Source organism: Chrysochloris asiatica, unplaced genomic scaffold (genome assembly GCF_000296735.1).
Source record: "Chrysochloris asiatica unplaced genomic scaffold, ChrAsi1.0 scaffold00024, whole genome shotgun sequence".
NCBI lineage: Eukaryota > Metazoa > Chordata > Mammalia > Afrosoricida > Chrysochloridae > Chrysochloris > Chrysochloris asiatica.
Window position 1 is genome coordinate 13316988 of NW_006408542.1, and position 15987 is coordinate 13332974.

Consider the following 15987-nt stretch of genomic DNA (forward strand, 5'->3'; position numbering starts at 1 on the left):
CCCCCCCGCCCGTGTCCTGCGGGGGGCCGGGGCTCACTCCCACTCTCACCCCCCCGCCCAGTTTTTTAGGGCCTGGAGGCCTCTACTTGGGAGTATGAATTATCAGACCCCTTCCCCCGATGAAACCCCCATAGGGGTAGGGGGCCATTGATCCCCCCCTAATTGGGTTGTTCCTTCCTCTCGTGGCTTCTAGGCAGTGGGGGCTGGAGAGGTTGAGGGGGGCATTCCTCCTCTACTCCTCCCTTTCAGTGGCAATATGGGGTGGGGGTGGGGGGCAGTGGGGGCTCAGCCAGAGGCACAGCTGGACAGGCCTGCCCACAGGGATAGGGCCCTGAATCTCCTCTTCCTCACTCCCCCTTCAGTATCTTCAGCGCCCCCAAGACTGGGGCTTGATTAGGGCCAGTGAACCCTAGCCAGAGGTGGGGAGTTGATCTGCTGTCTGCCTTTTCCCAGTCTTATGCAGAAGAGAGAAATAGGTCAAACAAACTTTCTCCCTACTCACGACGCCCTCCTCCCTCTTTCCTGGTAAAATAATAATTCAGATAAGTGGCGTGTTTGTGTATGAGGCTTGCTCGTCCTTCTGTGCTCATTAGCTGAGCTCCTGATGGATGGTAGCGAGAATGGCCTGGCTAAATGAGGCCGCTTTGCAGAAGGGAGACGGGAAAGAGTGGCTGAGATAGACAATAACAATGTAGTCCAGCCTCTCAAATAAACACACAGTGGGAAGTTTCCAGTGAGCCTATTAGAGGAAAAGCCACACTTGAAAATTTTTATTCTTTTTGTTGAAAGCCTGCAGCGATTTCTGTGGAACAAGATCTTATATGAGTCTGCATTAAATATGGTAAAAGGGCAAAAAAGATTCTTAAGTCATGTCCAGAGTGCTCTGCCTCTCATAAAGTGACCCACCCCCTCCACCTTTTCACATCTTTCCAGGTAGCCTAGGAAGTTTGTCAATGTGATTCCTCTTACCTCCTGGGCTCATCTAATTATTATTATTTTTAATGTAGGGTGGGCTGCTAAGCCTTTGACAACGTTCTGAATTTGTCTTAGGTCAATAGTATTATGCGAGAATCATACTTAAGAGCAAATTTGATTAAAGGGAAAAGATGTGGATGGAAACAGTTATAGGAAGACAGAAGACACTTGTTCAGTGATCCTTGGCCAGTCATTGGAGAGGCTGAGAGGTATCTCATTATTAAAAAAGTGACAAGTGGGATAAAACTCCAGGAAAACTTGATAAAACATCAATTGAAACGAAAATGCCAGGAAACTAAAGGGCTAAGAATTGTAGATAGCATGACAGAATATGATATAGTTGCATTACTTTTGTTTTTACTCCTGAAAGAATTAGATGCCTAATTTTGAATATGAATTGCCTGGCACAGGAAGTTGTAGATTAAGCTCTTTATTTCTTTTAATTACAGATTATGTCTACTTTGAGAACTCCTCCAGCAATCCATACCTAATCAGAAGGATAGAAGAACTTAACAAGGTGTGTATACTAAGTGTACTTGATTCTATATTAAAAAATAATTTGGTTTCCTTTGAAAAGGAATTGTTTGAAGAGCACAATAGGTGATTTTACTTTGAGTCTCAGACTCTTTGAAAGTATTGAGATTGGAGAATTTTACAGTCTTTTGAGTATTATTTTGTGTTTTATACCTGCCACTTTTGTCTGTGTTATTAAATGATAGTAGATGATATTATTGGATGTATATTTACAGTCTGCGGGCTTCTTCAGTTTGCTTACCCACTGCTGTCAAATTGATTCTGACGTCTAGCAACCCTCTGTAGAGTTTCTGAGGTTGTAAATCTTTTCTTGAGCAGACAGCCTCATCTTTCTCCCGCTGATGACTGGTGGTTTTGAACCACCAACCTTGTGGTTAGCAGTCCAGTGCTCATCCTACAGTGCCACCAAGGCTCCTTTGTTATTAAGTACCATTGAGTCAGAACAGAGCCTCTGAAAAAACAGATTCCTATAACTCAGATGTTGTTTTTGTTAAATACAGTAGAGTCCTGTGCTTATCCTACAGCAGCACACCAGGACTCTTGTAATTCAGATGTTGTTGTTGTTGTTATGTGCCCTGGAGTCAGTTCTGACTCATAGCGACCCTGGACAGGGTTTCTGAGGCTGTAAATCTTTACAGGAGCAGAGAGCCTCATCTTTCTCCCTCAGACAGCTGGTAGTTTCGAACTGCTGATCGTAAGATTAGCAGCCCGATGATTCGTAAGCGCTATGCTATCAGAGCTCCGTTGTAATTCAGATAGTACTTTTTTAATATTTAGCATCATTATTTGTATTTCTTTCTCTTAGTGATATAATTTTTTTCCCCTTCCAGTAGTAGTAGTAGGATGTTGGGAAACAGTAGTATTTGGAAGGGGACTTACAAAATTCTAGACTAGGCTTACTAATGTAAATAGAATTTTGGTATAATATACATTAACTTGGCGAGCATGATGGCTTTCTCTGATTCGCACTGGGCTGCAAACCCACAAGGTAACGAGTCCACCAGCCGCTATGCCGGAGAAAGATGAGGCTTTTTGCTCTTGCAAAGAGTTATAGCCTCAGAAACCTATACAGGGTTCCTATGGTACTTAGCAGCAACAGCCACATAGTAATTTTTGTACCTTAGGTTCCAAACTTTTACACTTAAAAGCATACAATTTTTCTTTGATTGTAGGAGCATTGTGACTGTTTGTAGTAAATGAACGTTTTACAGTGAAGTATTTGAAAGAAATCAGAAGCTACAGGGACCATAGATTGCTACTGATGGTCTGGTTTCCTCCAGATCACTTTTAGGGTTGTTTCTGTTGCTTGTGAGAATTCATAGTGTTAAAATGTTTGGAGCTATCTAGCTGATATCTTTGGTCCAGTTCTGAGTCCCAAGAAACCAGACTAATCTAACTTTTTGTTGGTTTAAAGAGCCATGAGATCTTGGTTTGCTTTTGAGGATACCCAGGGTGGTGGTGGTGGTGGTGGTGGTGATGTGATGTGGAGTGGCTTCCGACTCATAACTATCCTATATAGGGTTTCCAGGGCTGTAAATCTTTACTGGAACAGAAAGCTTCATCTTTGGCTGAACGGCTGATAGTTTCGAACTGCTGACCTTGAGGTTAGCAGCCCAACTCGTATCTACTTTGTTACCCAGGGATGACACATGTAAAAAAATTCACTAGTATTTGAAAGCACCACTGACTGCATAGAATGGCCTCAAGTTGAGATCAGTCTGTGAATGGGAACTGTTGGGGTATGATTCTATTTGCTTCTCATTTATCTTATTGATGCAAGGCCTAAGATTTCATGCCTTAGGCCAATGTATTTACAAAGTTAATTGGATTCAAATAGAAATGTTGGCTTATGAGACTCTATAATACTGTCTGGTTGTGCCCTCTCCCTCTCTAACATCTGTTCTTGCTATTCCATGTTGCTTATTCTGTTCCAGGCACAGTGGACTCTGAGCTGTTTCTTATATTTGTTGTTGTTAAATGTGGTCCAGTTGGTTCTGACCCACTGGTGTTCCCTACATACACCCACCTCAAACCAGTCTTTATACAGTTGATTCTGACTCAGGGCCACCCATATGTTATGGAGTAGACTGATTCCATAGGGTTTTCTTGACTGGAATATTCACAAGAAGCCGATCACCAGGCCTTTCTTCTTTGTACCGCTTGGAGCAAAATAACTTCTGCCACTCAGGGACCTTCTGCACTTACCTTGTTGTTGTGCTGTTGAGTCAGATCCGACTCACAGTGACCCTGTGTAGGATTTTCAAGGAGCTGCCGGTAAGTTTGAACTGCTGGTCTTGTTCAAACCGATCTTGCGGTCCAATAATTATCCCACAGCACCACACCAAGATCTTAATGGTGGTGGTAGTGTCCCATGGAGTTGGTTCTGACTCATAGCAACCCTTTATAGGGTTTCTGAGGCTGTAAATCTTTTCAGGAGCAGAAATCCTCAACTTTCTCCTGTGGAATGGCTGCTAGTTTTGAACTGCTGACCTTGAGGTTAGCAGCCTGACTCGCAACCACTTAGGTGCTTTGCTCTCTTTTCCATATCATTTGTCACTTTCAAATATACTTATTTATTGTGCTTATTTTCATTGTCTATTTTCCTGCCCCAGAATGTAAGCTCTAAGTGTATCGTGATCTTTTCTGTTTAGTTCATTGATAGACTCTTAGTGCCTTAGGATAGTGGATGCCACGTAATTTAAAAGCAAACTAGCTACCATTGAGTTGATTCTGACTCACGGCAACCCCATATATATCAGGGTAGACCTGTGCTCCAGGGGGTTTTCAATGGAGGCTCTTCCAGAAGTAGATCTCCAGGTCTTTCTTCGAAGCCCTCTGTATGGACTCAAGCCTCTAACCTTTGAGTTGGTTCAAATAGTACACCATCCAGTGACTCCTAATACATACTTAGGCATTCAGTAAATATTAAATGAATGGATTTCACAAATATCTAAAATTAATACTTATACATTGCTTTATTGTTTATTTACAAAAGTACTTTGATTCATTTTGCTAATATTTCTTGAAGACCTATTACCTGCCAGACAAATTTAGACATTCTGGGGATGCAAGGGTGAACAAAAACTGTTCTAGTGGGAAGACAGACATCAGTCAAATAATCCCACAAATGAAAGTAAAATTACAGTTCTAAGTTTATAAATGTTCGAAAGCATATAATCTAGGGATTCACTTTTGTTATCTCTTTGAGTCTCACAATAACCTTAAGCCTTTAAAAGGTAGATAAATCATGAATCATTGTCATGAGACTCACAATGCTAAAATGACTGGGTTACACTTCTAGCTGGAACCTGGATCATTTCACACTCCTTTTCCATTATATTACCATTCACTTCAAAATGTTCCCCCACACTCTATCCTTACTGCTTTTAGCAGAGCCATTACTATAATAGCAGTCCTTTGCGGGTCTGGGATAACTGAACTGCAAGAGATGGGATTCTCTGTAATTTTATAGAATGTCAGTTTAAATGGATGGAGGGAGTATTAGAAAATAACTGAGATTGATTTGTTAAATACCAAACATTTACATAGAGTCTTTATTTCTGAAGTGATATGGAAAAGACATCTCCTTTTTAGAGAATTAAATATTTATTGAGCACCTGTTACATACCTGGTGCTGTGCTTGGCTCAAAGTTATGACAGTGAACAAGAAGACCATAAAGTCGGCCTACAAAGGGTCTACACTATCATAAGTTGTTGCCTGTGAGTCAGTTCCAACTCTTAGTGACCCTATATAGAATTTCTGAGGAGCTGCTGGTGAATTTGAACCAAAGACTTTGTGGTTCAGTCTGATCTTGTATTCCGGTGCATTATCCCACAGTGCCATATCAGGATTCCTTTCATGTCCTTTCATGGGTCTAACTCATGAGTTAGGTCCATGGAAAGACAAATTAACAGGCATGAAGGAAATCACAATAAATTGTGTTGGCTTCTAAGAAAAGTCAGTAAGCAGTAAGACTTGACAGTCATAGTGCCTAACAGGTCCCTTCCTTTAGATAAGGCACAGAGGCACTTTAAGGACATTAAAACTGAGGCCTAAAGGGTGAGAAAGAGAAAAATCAAGGGAGGAGATTTGAGAAGATAAACTGGCTAAGTGGGCAAGTAAACATGGCTGAGGAATCCATATAATTTAAACCAGTTAAGTCAAATTTAACTGATGTGATATGATCTAATTGATAAATTAGGGGAAGAAGGAGCATTAAACCTGTTTCATTAGAATGGCTGGAGTCCTGGTATGACGCTGTAGTATAAACACTTGACCCCAAGGTCGGTTTGAACCTCAAGGTCAGCAGTTCAAATTCACCAGCCACTCCTCAAAAATCCTATACAGGGTTGTTATGAGTGGAATGGATTTGAAGGCACTTAACAACAACAACAACAAATAGACTGTTTTCTTTTAAACAGAATTCTTAAAGTAAGTTGTGAGTCACCTTATTTAAAGAAATTCACTTAAAAGATGCTCTTTGGTGGTTCAAACTCTAAAGTCGCTCCTCGGAAATCCCATTCTGGGTCGCTATGACTAAGAACCAACTTGATGGCAGTTAACAACTTCTGTTTTTAAAAAATTTTATTTGAAATGCTACATGCTTACCTTTAGCAGGACTGTACTGTTTTAATTTATTTTATAGTAACAGATTATGGCTCAAATTTTTTTCTCTAAAGATTTTGGGTACTTTCAGATTTTAAAGATTTTAGGAACTAAATATCGCTCTGGTAGTGTAGTGGTTATGAATCGGGCTGTGAACCGGCAAGGTCAGCAGTTCGAAACTACCAGCTGTTTTGCGGGAGAAATATGAGGCTTTCTGCTCCCGTAAAGATTTACCGGCTTGGAAACCCTGTACAGGGTCGCTATGAGTTGAAACCGACTCTACGGCACCTAACAGCAACAACAACAAACACAACTTGACGTTGTTTATTTTATACTCCCTCTTTCCTTCTCTCTTAGTTTGTACAAAGTGAAGATTACTCTGGAGGAATAACCTTTTAGAGGAATTCTTTTAGAGGAAGAATTCAAAGTTAAAATAGAAAATAACTTTCGGTAAATTTTAGTCATTCTTTTTCTACAGATTGAGTCTGCATACAGGTTGAAAGAAAGCTTTGCACACATATAATAGTGAGATTTTCTTCTTGTTGTGTGCCCTTGAGTCAGTTCTGACTCATAGTGACCCTGTATCTGTATAGGGTTTCCTTGAGCGGCTGGTGGGTTTGAACTGCCGACCTTATGGTTAACAGTCCAGTGTTTATCCTACAGCATCACATTAGCACTCATATATAGTGTTGTTAAGTGATGTTGAGTTGGTTCCTACTTATAGTGACCCAGTACAGAGTTTTCGAGGAGCAGCTGGTGGGTTTGAACTGCCTACTTTGTGATTCGCAGTCCAGTGCTGGTCCTACAGCGCCACACTAGGAGTCCAGATTTTGTGAATGTGTGTTATATAATTTACATATGTCTGCATGTAAATGATCATAGTCTGTATTTTTCTGTTTGATTCACTTTTCTATTTATTGTCTTATTTGGTGGGTAGCAGGGGAGTCTCTGACTTTGAGCACTGCATGGTGCTCATCTGATAAAGCTACAAACCCTGCTCATATGCCAGTCTACATTTAAAGGGAGTGTCCCAACCATTTCATAGAACCCCAGAAATGTATTTAGGTCTGTTGAGAATGTAGGCAGAAATTCGAAAAACATAGCCCTTCTTTCCAGTTGTTATTTAGTCTGGATAAATCGTGGACTTTGAGAAATGTTAAGTGATTTTTTAAAAAAGATGAAGTACATGTCCTAAGACCGGAAAACCCAAGGTCAGTGTGAACTACAAGGTTGGTGGTTCAGACTTACTAGCTGTTCCTCGGAAACTACACAGTCGTTATGAGTCAGAACCAACTCAACGGCATTCAACAAAAACAAGAAGTCTGACATAGGAATCCTGGTGCTAAAGTGGGTTGGTTAATTGTAGACTTGCCAACCACACGGTTAGGGTTCAAGCCAAGCCCTTTAGCTGTTCCTTGGGAAAATGATTAGGTTTCTGCTTCCATAAAGATTTGCTTACAGTTTCTGAAACCTTAAAAAGTGATTCTTCTCTGTCCTGCAGGATTCTCGATGAGTCAGAATTGACTTGATGGTAGTGGGTTTGGTTTGGGTTTCAGTCTAGGATAAAAACAGAGTTGAGTATGAAGTTGTCTGAAGTGATGCTTCTTACTGTTAAGTGCTGTCAAGTCGGTTCCAACCCATAACAACCCTGCATAGGATTTCAGAGGAGCAGCTGGTGAGCTTGAACCATCAACCTTGTGGTTCAAACTAACTTTGCAACCCAGTGCATTAACCCACAGCATCACACCAGGACTCTTTTATGCTAGACCTCATAAAAAGCCCCTTAATGCTAGAGGCTATTTTAGTTACGTTTGTTTGATATACAGAGATGTAAGAGGCTGTAACCTAAATGAAGGAAAATCTTGGGAGAGAAATTGATGTTCATTAAGGTTCTTTAAACAAGTCCCCACTTTTTCCTGCCTGTGACCCTCTTTTTTTCTTAGAATGCTCTGCCTGCAAGGCTTCACCTATTGGTATTCTTGCCTTCTTAACCTGCTAGCATCCTTCTGCCCCATTGCTCTTCTTTTCTGAAACTTTTTTTTGCTTTTCCCTCAATAGACTGTTCATTCTTTCTATAACATGGAGCCTGGAGCTTTGGGGCAGAGAAGGAGTAAAGGCAAATAGGCTAAGAATTGTGGAAAGTCAGAAACCATTGAAGGACTTAGGAAGCAGGAGGAATCCTTGCTAGAGTGGAAGCGCCTTGAGGGCAGGCATAGTGCTTGGTGCTTGATACGGGTTTGAAAAGATTCCCAGGACCATGATTCTTAGATATCTTTCCATCTTGGAATGGAACTCATCCCCATAGCTCAACTTTTGGCCAAATGATAGGCCTATAAGGCCTATAACACATTAAGGTACATAGTCACTAGAAACATCAAGCATATGAGATCATCCCCAGTGATAAAGCTCAGAAGGCTGGCAGGAAGGGAAAAAGGGTAGGGAAGGAGGCCGAAGTATAGAAATGAGCAACACAGGGAGGAAGTGGGAAGAGTGCAGTTACATTGGGGGACTGCAATCAGTGTCACAAAACAAAGTGTGTATGGATTGCTAAATGGAAAACCAATTTTCTCTGTAAACTTTCACAAAAATTGCAGTAAAAAATTAAACCAAAAAAAAAAAAAGGAGCTAGGGGCAGGGGTTTGGATGAGTTGAAAGAATAACCAGATTTTGATATATACCAAATGTTTAACTTAGGTCTTTTAGAGCATTGGAGTCCTGGTGTGGCACTGTGGGTTAATGCGCTGGACTGCAAATTCAGTTTGAACCTCAAGGTCAGCGGTTCAAGCTCCCAGTCACTCCTAGGAAACACTGTGGGTTGGAACCGAGTTGATGGTACTTCACAACAACAATGTAGATCATTGCCTCTCAGAGTATTTGTGGGTCATTAAAACATTTTTTTTTTAATCTGTCGGTCTGCTACTTTTGAAAAATACTAAAGCAAGGAAGAAAAATTACATAATAGAGTATTTTTAAAAATTGACAGAAAATGAAATAGAAAAATGACTTATAAAAATACAAGCCTGAGTTTTTTATTAGGTCCAATGGATATAAAATTGATATACCTCTGTCAATTGCTGTAATACACTTGCTCTCAATCTCTATACTGATATCATTAAGCGCCAGCAAGAGTTGTGGCTTGGTACTGGGCAGGATGCCACAAATTGAGTAGCTCAGCTTTAGAGGAAAGCCTGAGGTGTTGTGTGTGTATGTGTATGTCTTTTGTAGAGAAAAAAGGAATACCTTGTTTAAGCGACCTCCTAGCCAATAGCTGGGTGTGTGCCTGGTCCTGAAGAGACTATTTGTTTTTCATTATGCCCCACCCCTATCATAAGCAGACTTTAACTAGAATTTAATTAGCTTCATAGAACATTTCTATTGCAAGATCTCGTTGGTGAGACAGAGGAAAAAATACGCTTTGAAATTCTTGCTTTGGGTTTTTAAAATGATTTTCATTCAAGAAGACAAAAATGATTAAGAGCGTATAGTTGAAGCCATTGCTTTTATTTACATAGAAATATTGGCCTCTTCATTTAGCAGGTTGCTGGATCATTACTTCTGGAGGATGGATTTGATCATAATATTATGAAATATAGAAGCATTTTGGTTAGGATTTAATATAATTTCAATTTTAAGTGGCAATATTTTTGCAGAATTATTTGTCACTCAGAAATGCTGCTGTTGAACTTCATAAAACTGACAAATTTACTGCATCATATGTATGTTCTCATTTCTTTATATTTGAATATAAGCTCAGAAATTCTGGAAATTTGTCCTTAAATTTGTTTAAAGATGAGAATCATAGTAGCATTGTGTTGTAATTTATGTGTTTTTACAAGGAACTTTGTAATGAATGATTGGCCTTCTGGAAAGCTCTCAGAATTCATAGAAAATTGGAGAGTAGTAGTGCTTGCCCCAACTGCAGTAAATTACAACCTAGCTGAATATTGATTTTATTTTAGACTGTAGTCAGAGAGAAACAAGAGCTTCAGTGTTCATAACTCAAGGTTCTTACTATTTTGTATGTGAAGGTAAGCTAAATACTAATAAGAATGTTGAGTATTATGGGTTCGTAGACTCCCTTGGTAGAATCCTGGTGTGGCACTGTAGGAAAAAGCACAGGACCACAAGATCGGTTTGAACCACAAGTTCGCCAGTTCAAACTTACCAGCCGCTCCTTGGAAACCCTTATACAGGGTCGCTATGTGTCAGAATTGACTCTAGGGCACTTAATAGCAGTATAAAGATTCCCTTGGGCTGGAAAGTGTTTTTCTGAAATCCTCAGATCTATTCTGCATAAGGGTTGCTCAGCTTCTACAGAGTGAAGCTTCCCCTTCAGGGACATGTAGGAGACTACTGGGAATTTTATACGTAGCTTCTGGAAGTGAATTTGGAGCAGATGCAACTAAATATCTTCAGTGAGTTATATTATGGCCTTTTAACTTTTTTTTTTTCTTTTGATTAAGGCTAATCAGTGTTAACTGGCTGACTTTTAGTCTTTAAAGCAGTCCAATTACTTTAATTTAATTGATGCCACTGAATTATTTTATGTTTGACATTTCTGTTGAACTTGCATGACTATTCTTATTTGAATTCTTTAGCGCTCTCTGGCTATCCTGCTGTTATGGCTGGCACAGTATAAATCAAGGAGTGATCTTATAATTGATCTGTATCTAGTTTTGTTTTAAAAGCTATCTGAATCTAATGTTCAGTACAGATAACATTTATTTTTCTTATTTCTTAGACCGCAAGTGGCAACGTGGAAGCAAAAGTCGTGTGCTTTTATAGACGACGAGATATTTCCAACACGCTTATAATGCTTGCAGACAAGCATGCTAGTAAGTTCATTGTCTTTTTTTGGGAGTTTAAAAATGTCATTAAAAATGTTTTCCATGTTTTGAGGAAAAATACTTGGTGGTTACCTATAGCTTTCCATTTCTTGTTTTTCTTTCTCATAGCTTCCATGGGAGTTTTTTTTTTCCTGGGGTGGGTACGAGAGTAAGGAGTTAGTTAGAGTTAGGACTATGGGTAGGTAGTTTTCTTGTATTGTTAACAATTACTGTTAGCAGTAAAGGTAGTGTTGGAGTCCTGGTGTGGTACTGCAGGATAAGCACTGGCTTGCTAACCACAAGCTCAGGGTCACTGTGAGTTGGAACTGAACAACTGAACAACTACAACAACATTAGGGTTAGTATTGAGATTAGGGTTAGGGGTTAGGATCGGGTTAGGAGTAAGACTTGGTCTAGTTTTAGGGTTATGGTTATGTTTATTTAATTATTTTATTCTTGAAATCTGCTTGATTTCCTCTTCATTTGGAAGTTCTGAAACTACACTATTCCCTCTTTCTGCTTTGTGGGGTTTTTGTTGTTGCTGATGAAAATGGTTCCCTATTTTCAGTCTTGTAGATTTGTTTTACTCTGGATACATACGTATCTGGGTTGAGTTCTGGGTGATATTGTGATGTACGTTAATCTTAGGTTGTTAATCTGCTATTATTGGTTTCTTTCCAAAGAATTCCCTGTAATATTTTTTATAAGATTGATCTGGGTTTTACAAATTCTTTTAATTTTTGTTTATCTGGAAACATCCTAATTTCACTGTCATATTTGATGGACAATTTTGTTGTTTGTTTGTTTTTTTCTTTCAGAATTTTACACGTCATCCCATTGTCTTCTTGCCTATGTGGTTTCTGCTGAGAAATCAGAGTTTAGTCTTAATTAGTTCTTCTTTGTAGGTGACTTCGTTTTAATCCTTGGTTTCGGAAAGTTTGATCATAATGGGTCTTGGTAATTTTCATTTAGGGTCTGTCCTCTTTGAAGTTCATTCAGCTTCTTGAATGTATATCTTCTTGTCTTTCATGATGTTAGGGAAGTTTTATTCCAACAACTCTGACAATTTTCTTTGTAGTTTAAAAATTTAATCTAGCTTCTAAAGTTGCTGCTGCAAAGATAATGAGTTATAAGGACTGGTGGGATTCTGTTGATTGTGGAGGGCTTCAGTGTGACAGAATGTTGGTGCTGTTTCTTTTAGACTTGTATTTGTAGAAAGGAGGCCTGGTGTGGTACTGTGGGTTAATGTGCTGGACTGGACTGCAAAATCACTTGAACAGCAACGTCGGTGGTTCAAGCTCACTAGCCGCTCCTTGGAAATCCTATACAGGGTCGCTATGGGTCAGAACCGATTCAGTGGCACTTAACAATAACAAAATGTAAAAAGGAGTCCTGGTGTGGCTCTGTGGGTTAATGCGCTGGAATGCAAGGTCAGTTTGGATATGAAGGTTGGCTGTTCAAGGTCACCATCTACTCCTCTGAAACCCTATACAGGGATGCTAAGAATCTAAACGGACTTAATGGCACTTAACAACAACAACAACATATGTAGAAAATCATTCTTTTTTAGAATTGAATAGGCGTTGGTATAGAAACTAAAATGTAACAGAATTAAGCGTACATCAGATGATTTAATGGTAATGTATGCTTTTAGAGAAAAACCTGAGTTCCAATTCTGATCTGCATTTACTGCTTGTCTAGGAAAATATATCTTCTTGCAGGTCTTCATTTTCTCATCAGCAACAAGGATTCTAAAAATTATTTCATTGTTCATGTGAGGATTATGTGAAAAAAAGAACAGTTTATAATGGGTACGAAATAAAAGTCAGTTGCATTGTTTCCTACCTCCCTTATGCATTTTAGATTGTCTCTTTGGGAGGATAATTTCTATCTACATTTGTCTGTTTTCATCCATTCTTTGTTGCCCAGGTATGGTGGTGGGAGGTTTCTTACAATATTTCTGTTTGTACTGACTAAATACAATTATTAAATAAATGCTACATACTTTATGAAGAGATTTGAAGGAAAGGCTAATGGAGAGATTGTGATATGTTGGAAAGAGTTCAAAACTGCAGTTCTAATAATTGTCACTTAATATTCCTAAGTATTAGTTTCTCCATTTAAAAAAACTGGACCCTTTTAAAACTTTTTATTAGAGGAAATGTCAAACATAGCAAAAGTGTAGAGAATAATACAATAAATTGGATGTTCTAACACTCAGCTTCAAAAGTTGTCAATACATGACCAATTGTGATTTTCATCTGTAGTACCCCTACTCATGGTCTGCGGTTTAAGTTCTCCAGCTGCTCCTTGGAAACCCTATATGGGGGTCGCTATGTGTTGGAACCGACTCGACAGCCCTTACCAACAACAGTGCCCACTCATTAGCTCTTTTTTCCTGAAGCACAGGGGAATCTTACTATTTCATCTGTAAATGTTTCTAAAAGAGATGTTGTTGTTGTTATGTGCCGTGGAGTCGGTGCCGACTCATAGTGACCCTGTACAGGGTTTCCAAGGCTATAAATCTTTATAGGAGCAGAAAGCCTCATCTTTGCCCCGTGGAACAGCTGGTAGTTTCGAACTGCTGACCTTGCAGTTCACAGCCCGATTCGTAACCACTATGCTACCAGAGCTCCTTAGCCTCTTTAAAACATATAGAAGAGTGGCAAGGATCTATGGAGAATGCTCATATATGTACCCTTTACTTAGATCACTAATGGTTAACATTATTGGTGCTATCATTTGATATATATCTGAAGGGCTTCAGAATGTTTGTGAAAAAACAGAATTACAAGATAATGGTATTTTTCCATGAACATTTTGAAGTTCCTTTGTATGTATCCTTATATATATGTATGGATCAGTTACGAATTGGGCTGCTAACCTCACAGTCAGCAGTTCGAAACTGCCAGCTGTTCCACGGAAGAAAGATGAGGCTTTCTGCTGCTGTTAAGTTTTACAGCCTCAGAAACCTTGTACAGGGTCACTGTGAATCGGAACCAATTCCACAGCACACAACAACAACAACAACGTCAATATGTATTATTGTTGTTACTAGGTGCCATTGAGACAGTTCTGATTCATACTGTTGTTGTTGTTAAGTGCCGTTGAGTCGGTTCCAACCCATAGCGACCCTGCACAGGGTTTCCGAGGGTGTAAATCTTTACGGGAGTAGAAAGCCTCATCTTTTGTTGTTGGGGTGTGGTATTTTCATGAGTGTTGATTGTGGATCCAAATAAAATGAAATCCTTGACACTGTTTTTGTCCGTTTATCATAATGTTTTTTATTGATCCAGTTGTTACGATTTTTGTTTTCTTATGTTGAGTTATAATCTTGAACATAAAACTGAAGGTTGTATTTTTTGATCTTCAGAAGTAAGTGCTTTAAGGCCTCTTTAATTTCAGCAAGCAATGTTGTGCCATCTGTTTATTACCGGTTGTTAATGAGTCTTATTCCAAACCTGATGCCACGTTCTCCTTCCTATAATCCAGCTTCTCATATTATTTGCTCTGTATACAGATGGAATAATATGGGGAAAGGATATAACCCTTGATGCTCACCTTTGCTGATTTTAAACCATGTAGTATCATATGTCTTTTTTGTTCCAATAACTGCCTGTGGTCTATGTACAGGTTCTGCATGAGCGCAGTGAAGTGTTCTGGAATTCCCATCCTTTGTGTCATTATCCATAGTTTGTTATGATTCCCCACAGTCGAATGGCTTTCCATAGTCAGTAAAGCACAGGTAAACATCATTCTGGTAGTCTCTGCTTTCAACCAAGATTCATCTGTTATCAGCATGATATCCCTGTATCCACGTCCTCTTCTGAATCTTCTTTTAAATGATAGTCAATAATTTTTACATTATATTGTATCATTTTTCTTTGAAATGGACATATATATGAATCTCTTCCAGTTTTTGGGCCACACAGCTGTCCTCCATATTTCTTGGCATAGACTAATAAGAACTTCCAGTCCCCCTTCAGTTTGTTGAAACATTTCAATTGCCGTCAATTCCTGGAACATTGTTTGCCAGTGCCTTCAGTGCAACTTGGCCTTCTTCCTTCAGTATCATCAGCTCTTAGTCCTATGCTACCTCTTGAAATAGTCACATATCAACCAACTCTTTTTGGTATAGCAAGTCTATGTAATTCCTTCCCGTTTTTCTTTTTTTTTTTTTTAAATTAAAAAAACAAAACAAAAAACCTTATTGTGTATTCAGTGAGTGAAGGCTTACAGAGCACCATTTTTACATTCAGCAAATCATTGTAATGATTAAAATACCCTCCATGCACGATAGGCCAACAGTTGTGTTTTTGTTGTTGTTGTTAGGTGCCTTTGAGTCGGTGCTGACTCATAGCGAACTCATGCACAGCAGAGCAAAACACTGCCGATCCTGGGCCAACCTCACTACTGTTGCCACACTTGAGTCTATCTATGCTGCCACTTGGCCAATCCATCTCATTGGGGATCTTCTTCTTTTCCTCTGACCCTCCACCTTACCAAACATAATATCGTTCTTCAACGAATGGTCCCTCCTGACAGTATGTCCGAAGTATGAGACACGAAGTTTGGCCATCTTGGCCTCCAGGGAGCACTCTGGCTGCACTTCTTCCAAAACGGATCTATTGGTTGTTTTGGTAACCCTTGGCACTTTCAGTATTCTCCTCCAACACCATAACTCAAAAGCATCAATTGTTCTACAGTCTTCCTTATTCGCTGTCCAGCTTTTGCATGCATATGAGGTTATTGAAAATACCATGACTTGGGTCAGGCACACTTTAGTCCTCAAGCTGACATCTTTGCTCTTCAACCTTTAAAAAGGTCTTGTGCAGCAGATTTGCCTAATGCAATGCATCCTTTGATTTCTTGACTGCTGCTTCCGTGAGTATTGATGATGGTTGATCCAAGAAAAGTAAAGTCCTTGACAACTTCAGTCTTTTCTCCGTTGATAAGAATATTGTTTATTGGTTCAGTGGTGAGGATTTTTGTTTTCTTTACTTTGAGATGTAATCCATACTGAAGGCTGTGCTCTTTGATCTTCAT

General features: G+C 39.4%; 1 protein-coding gene across 1 annotated transcript in view; it reads left to right on the top strand.

Annotated features, from left to right (window-relative positions):
• MTA3 (metastasis associated 1 family, member 3) overlaps positions 1 to 15987 on the top strand; it is a 186797-nt gene that overhangs the window by 364 nt on the left and 170446 nt on the right. Inside the window, exons 2-3 of the mRNA XM_006839401.1 lie at positions 1425 to 1492; positions 10857 to 10950. Coding sequence (XP_006839464.1) covers positions 1425 to 1492; positions 10857 to 10950 — 162 coding nt within the window. The remainder of the gene's footprint in view (positions 1 to 1424; positions 1493 to 10856; positions 10951 to 15987) is intronic.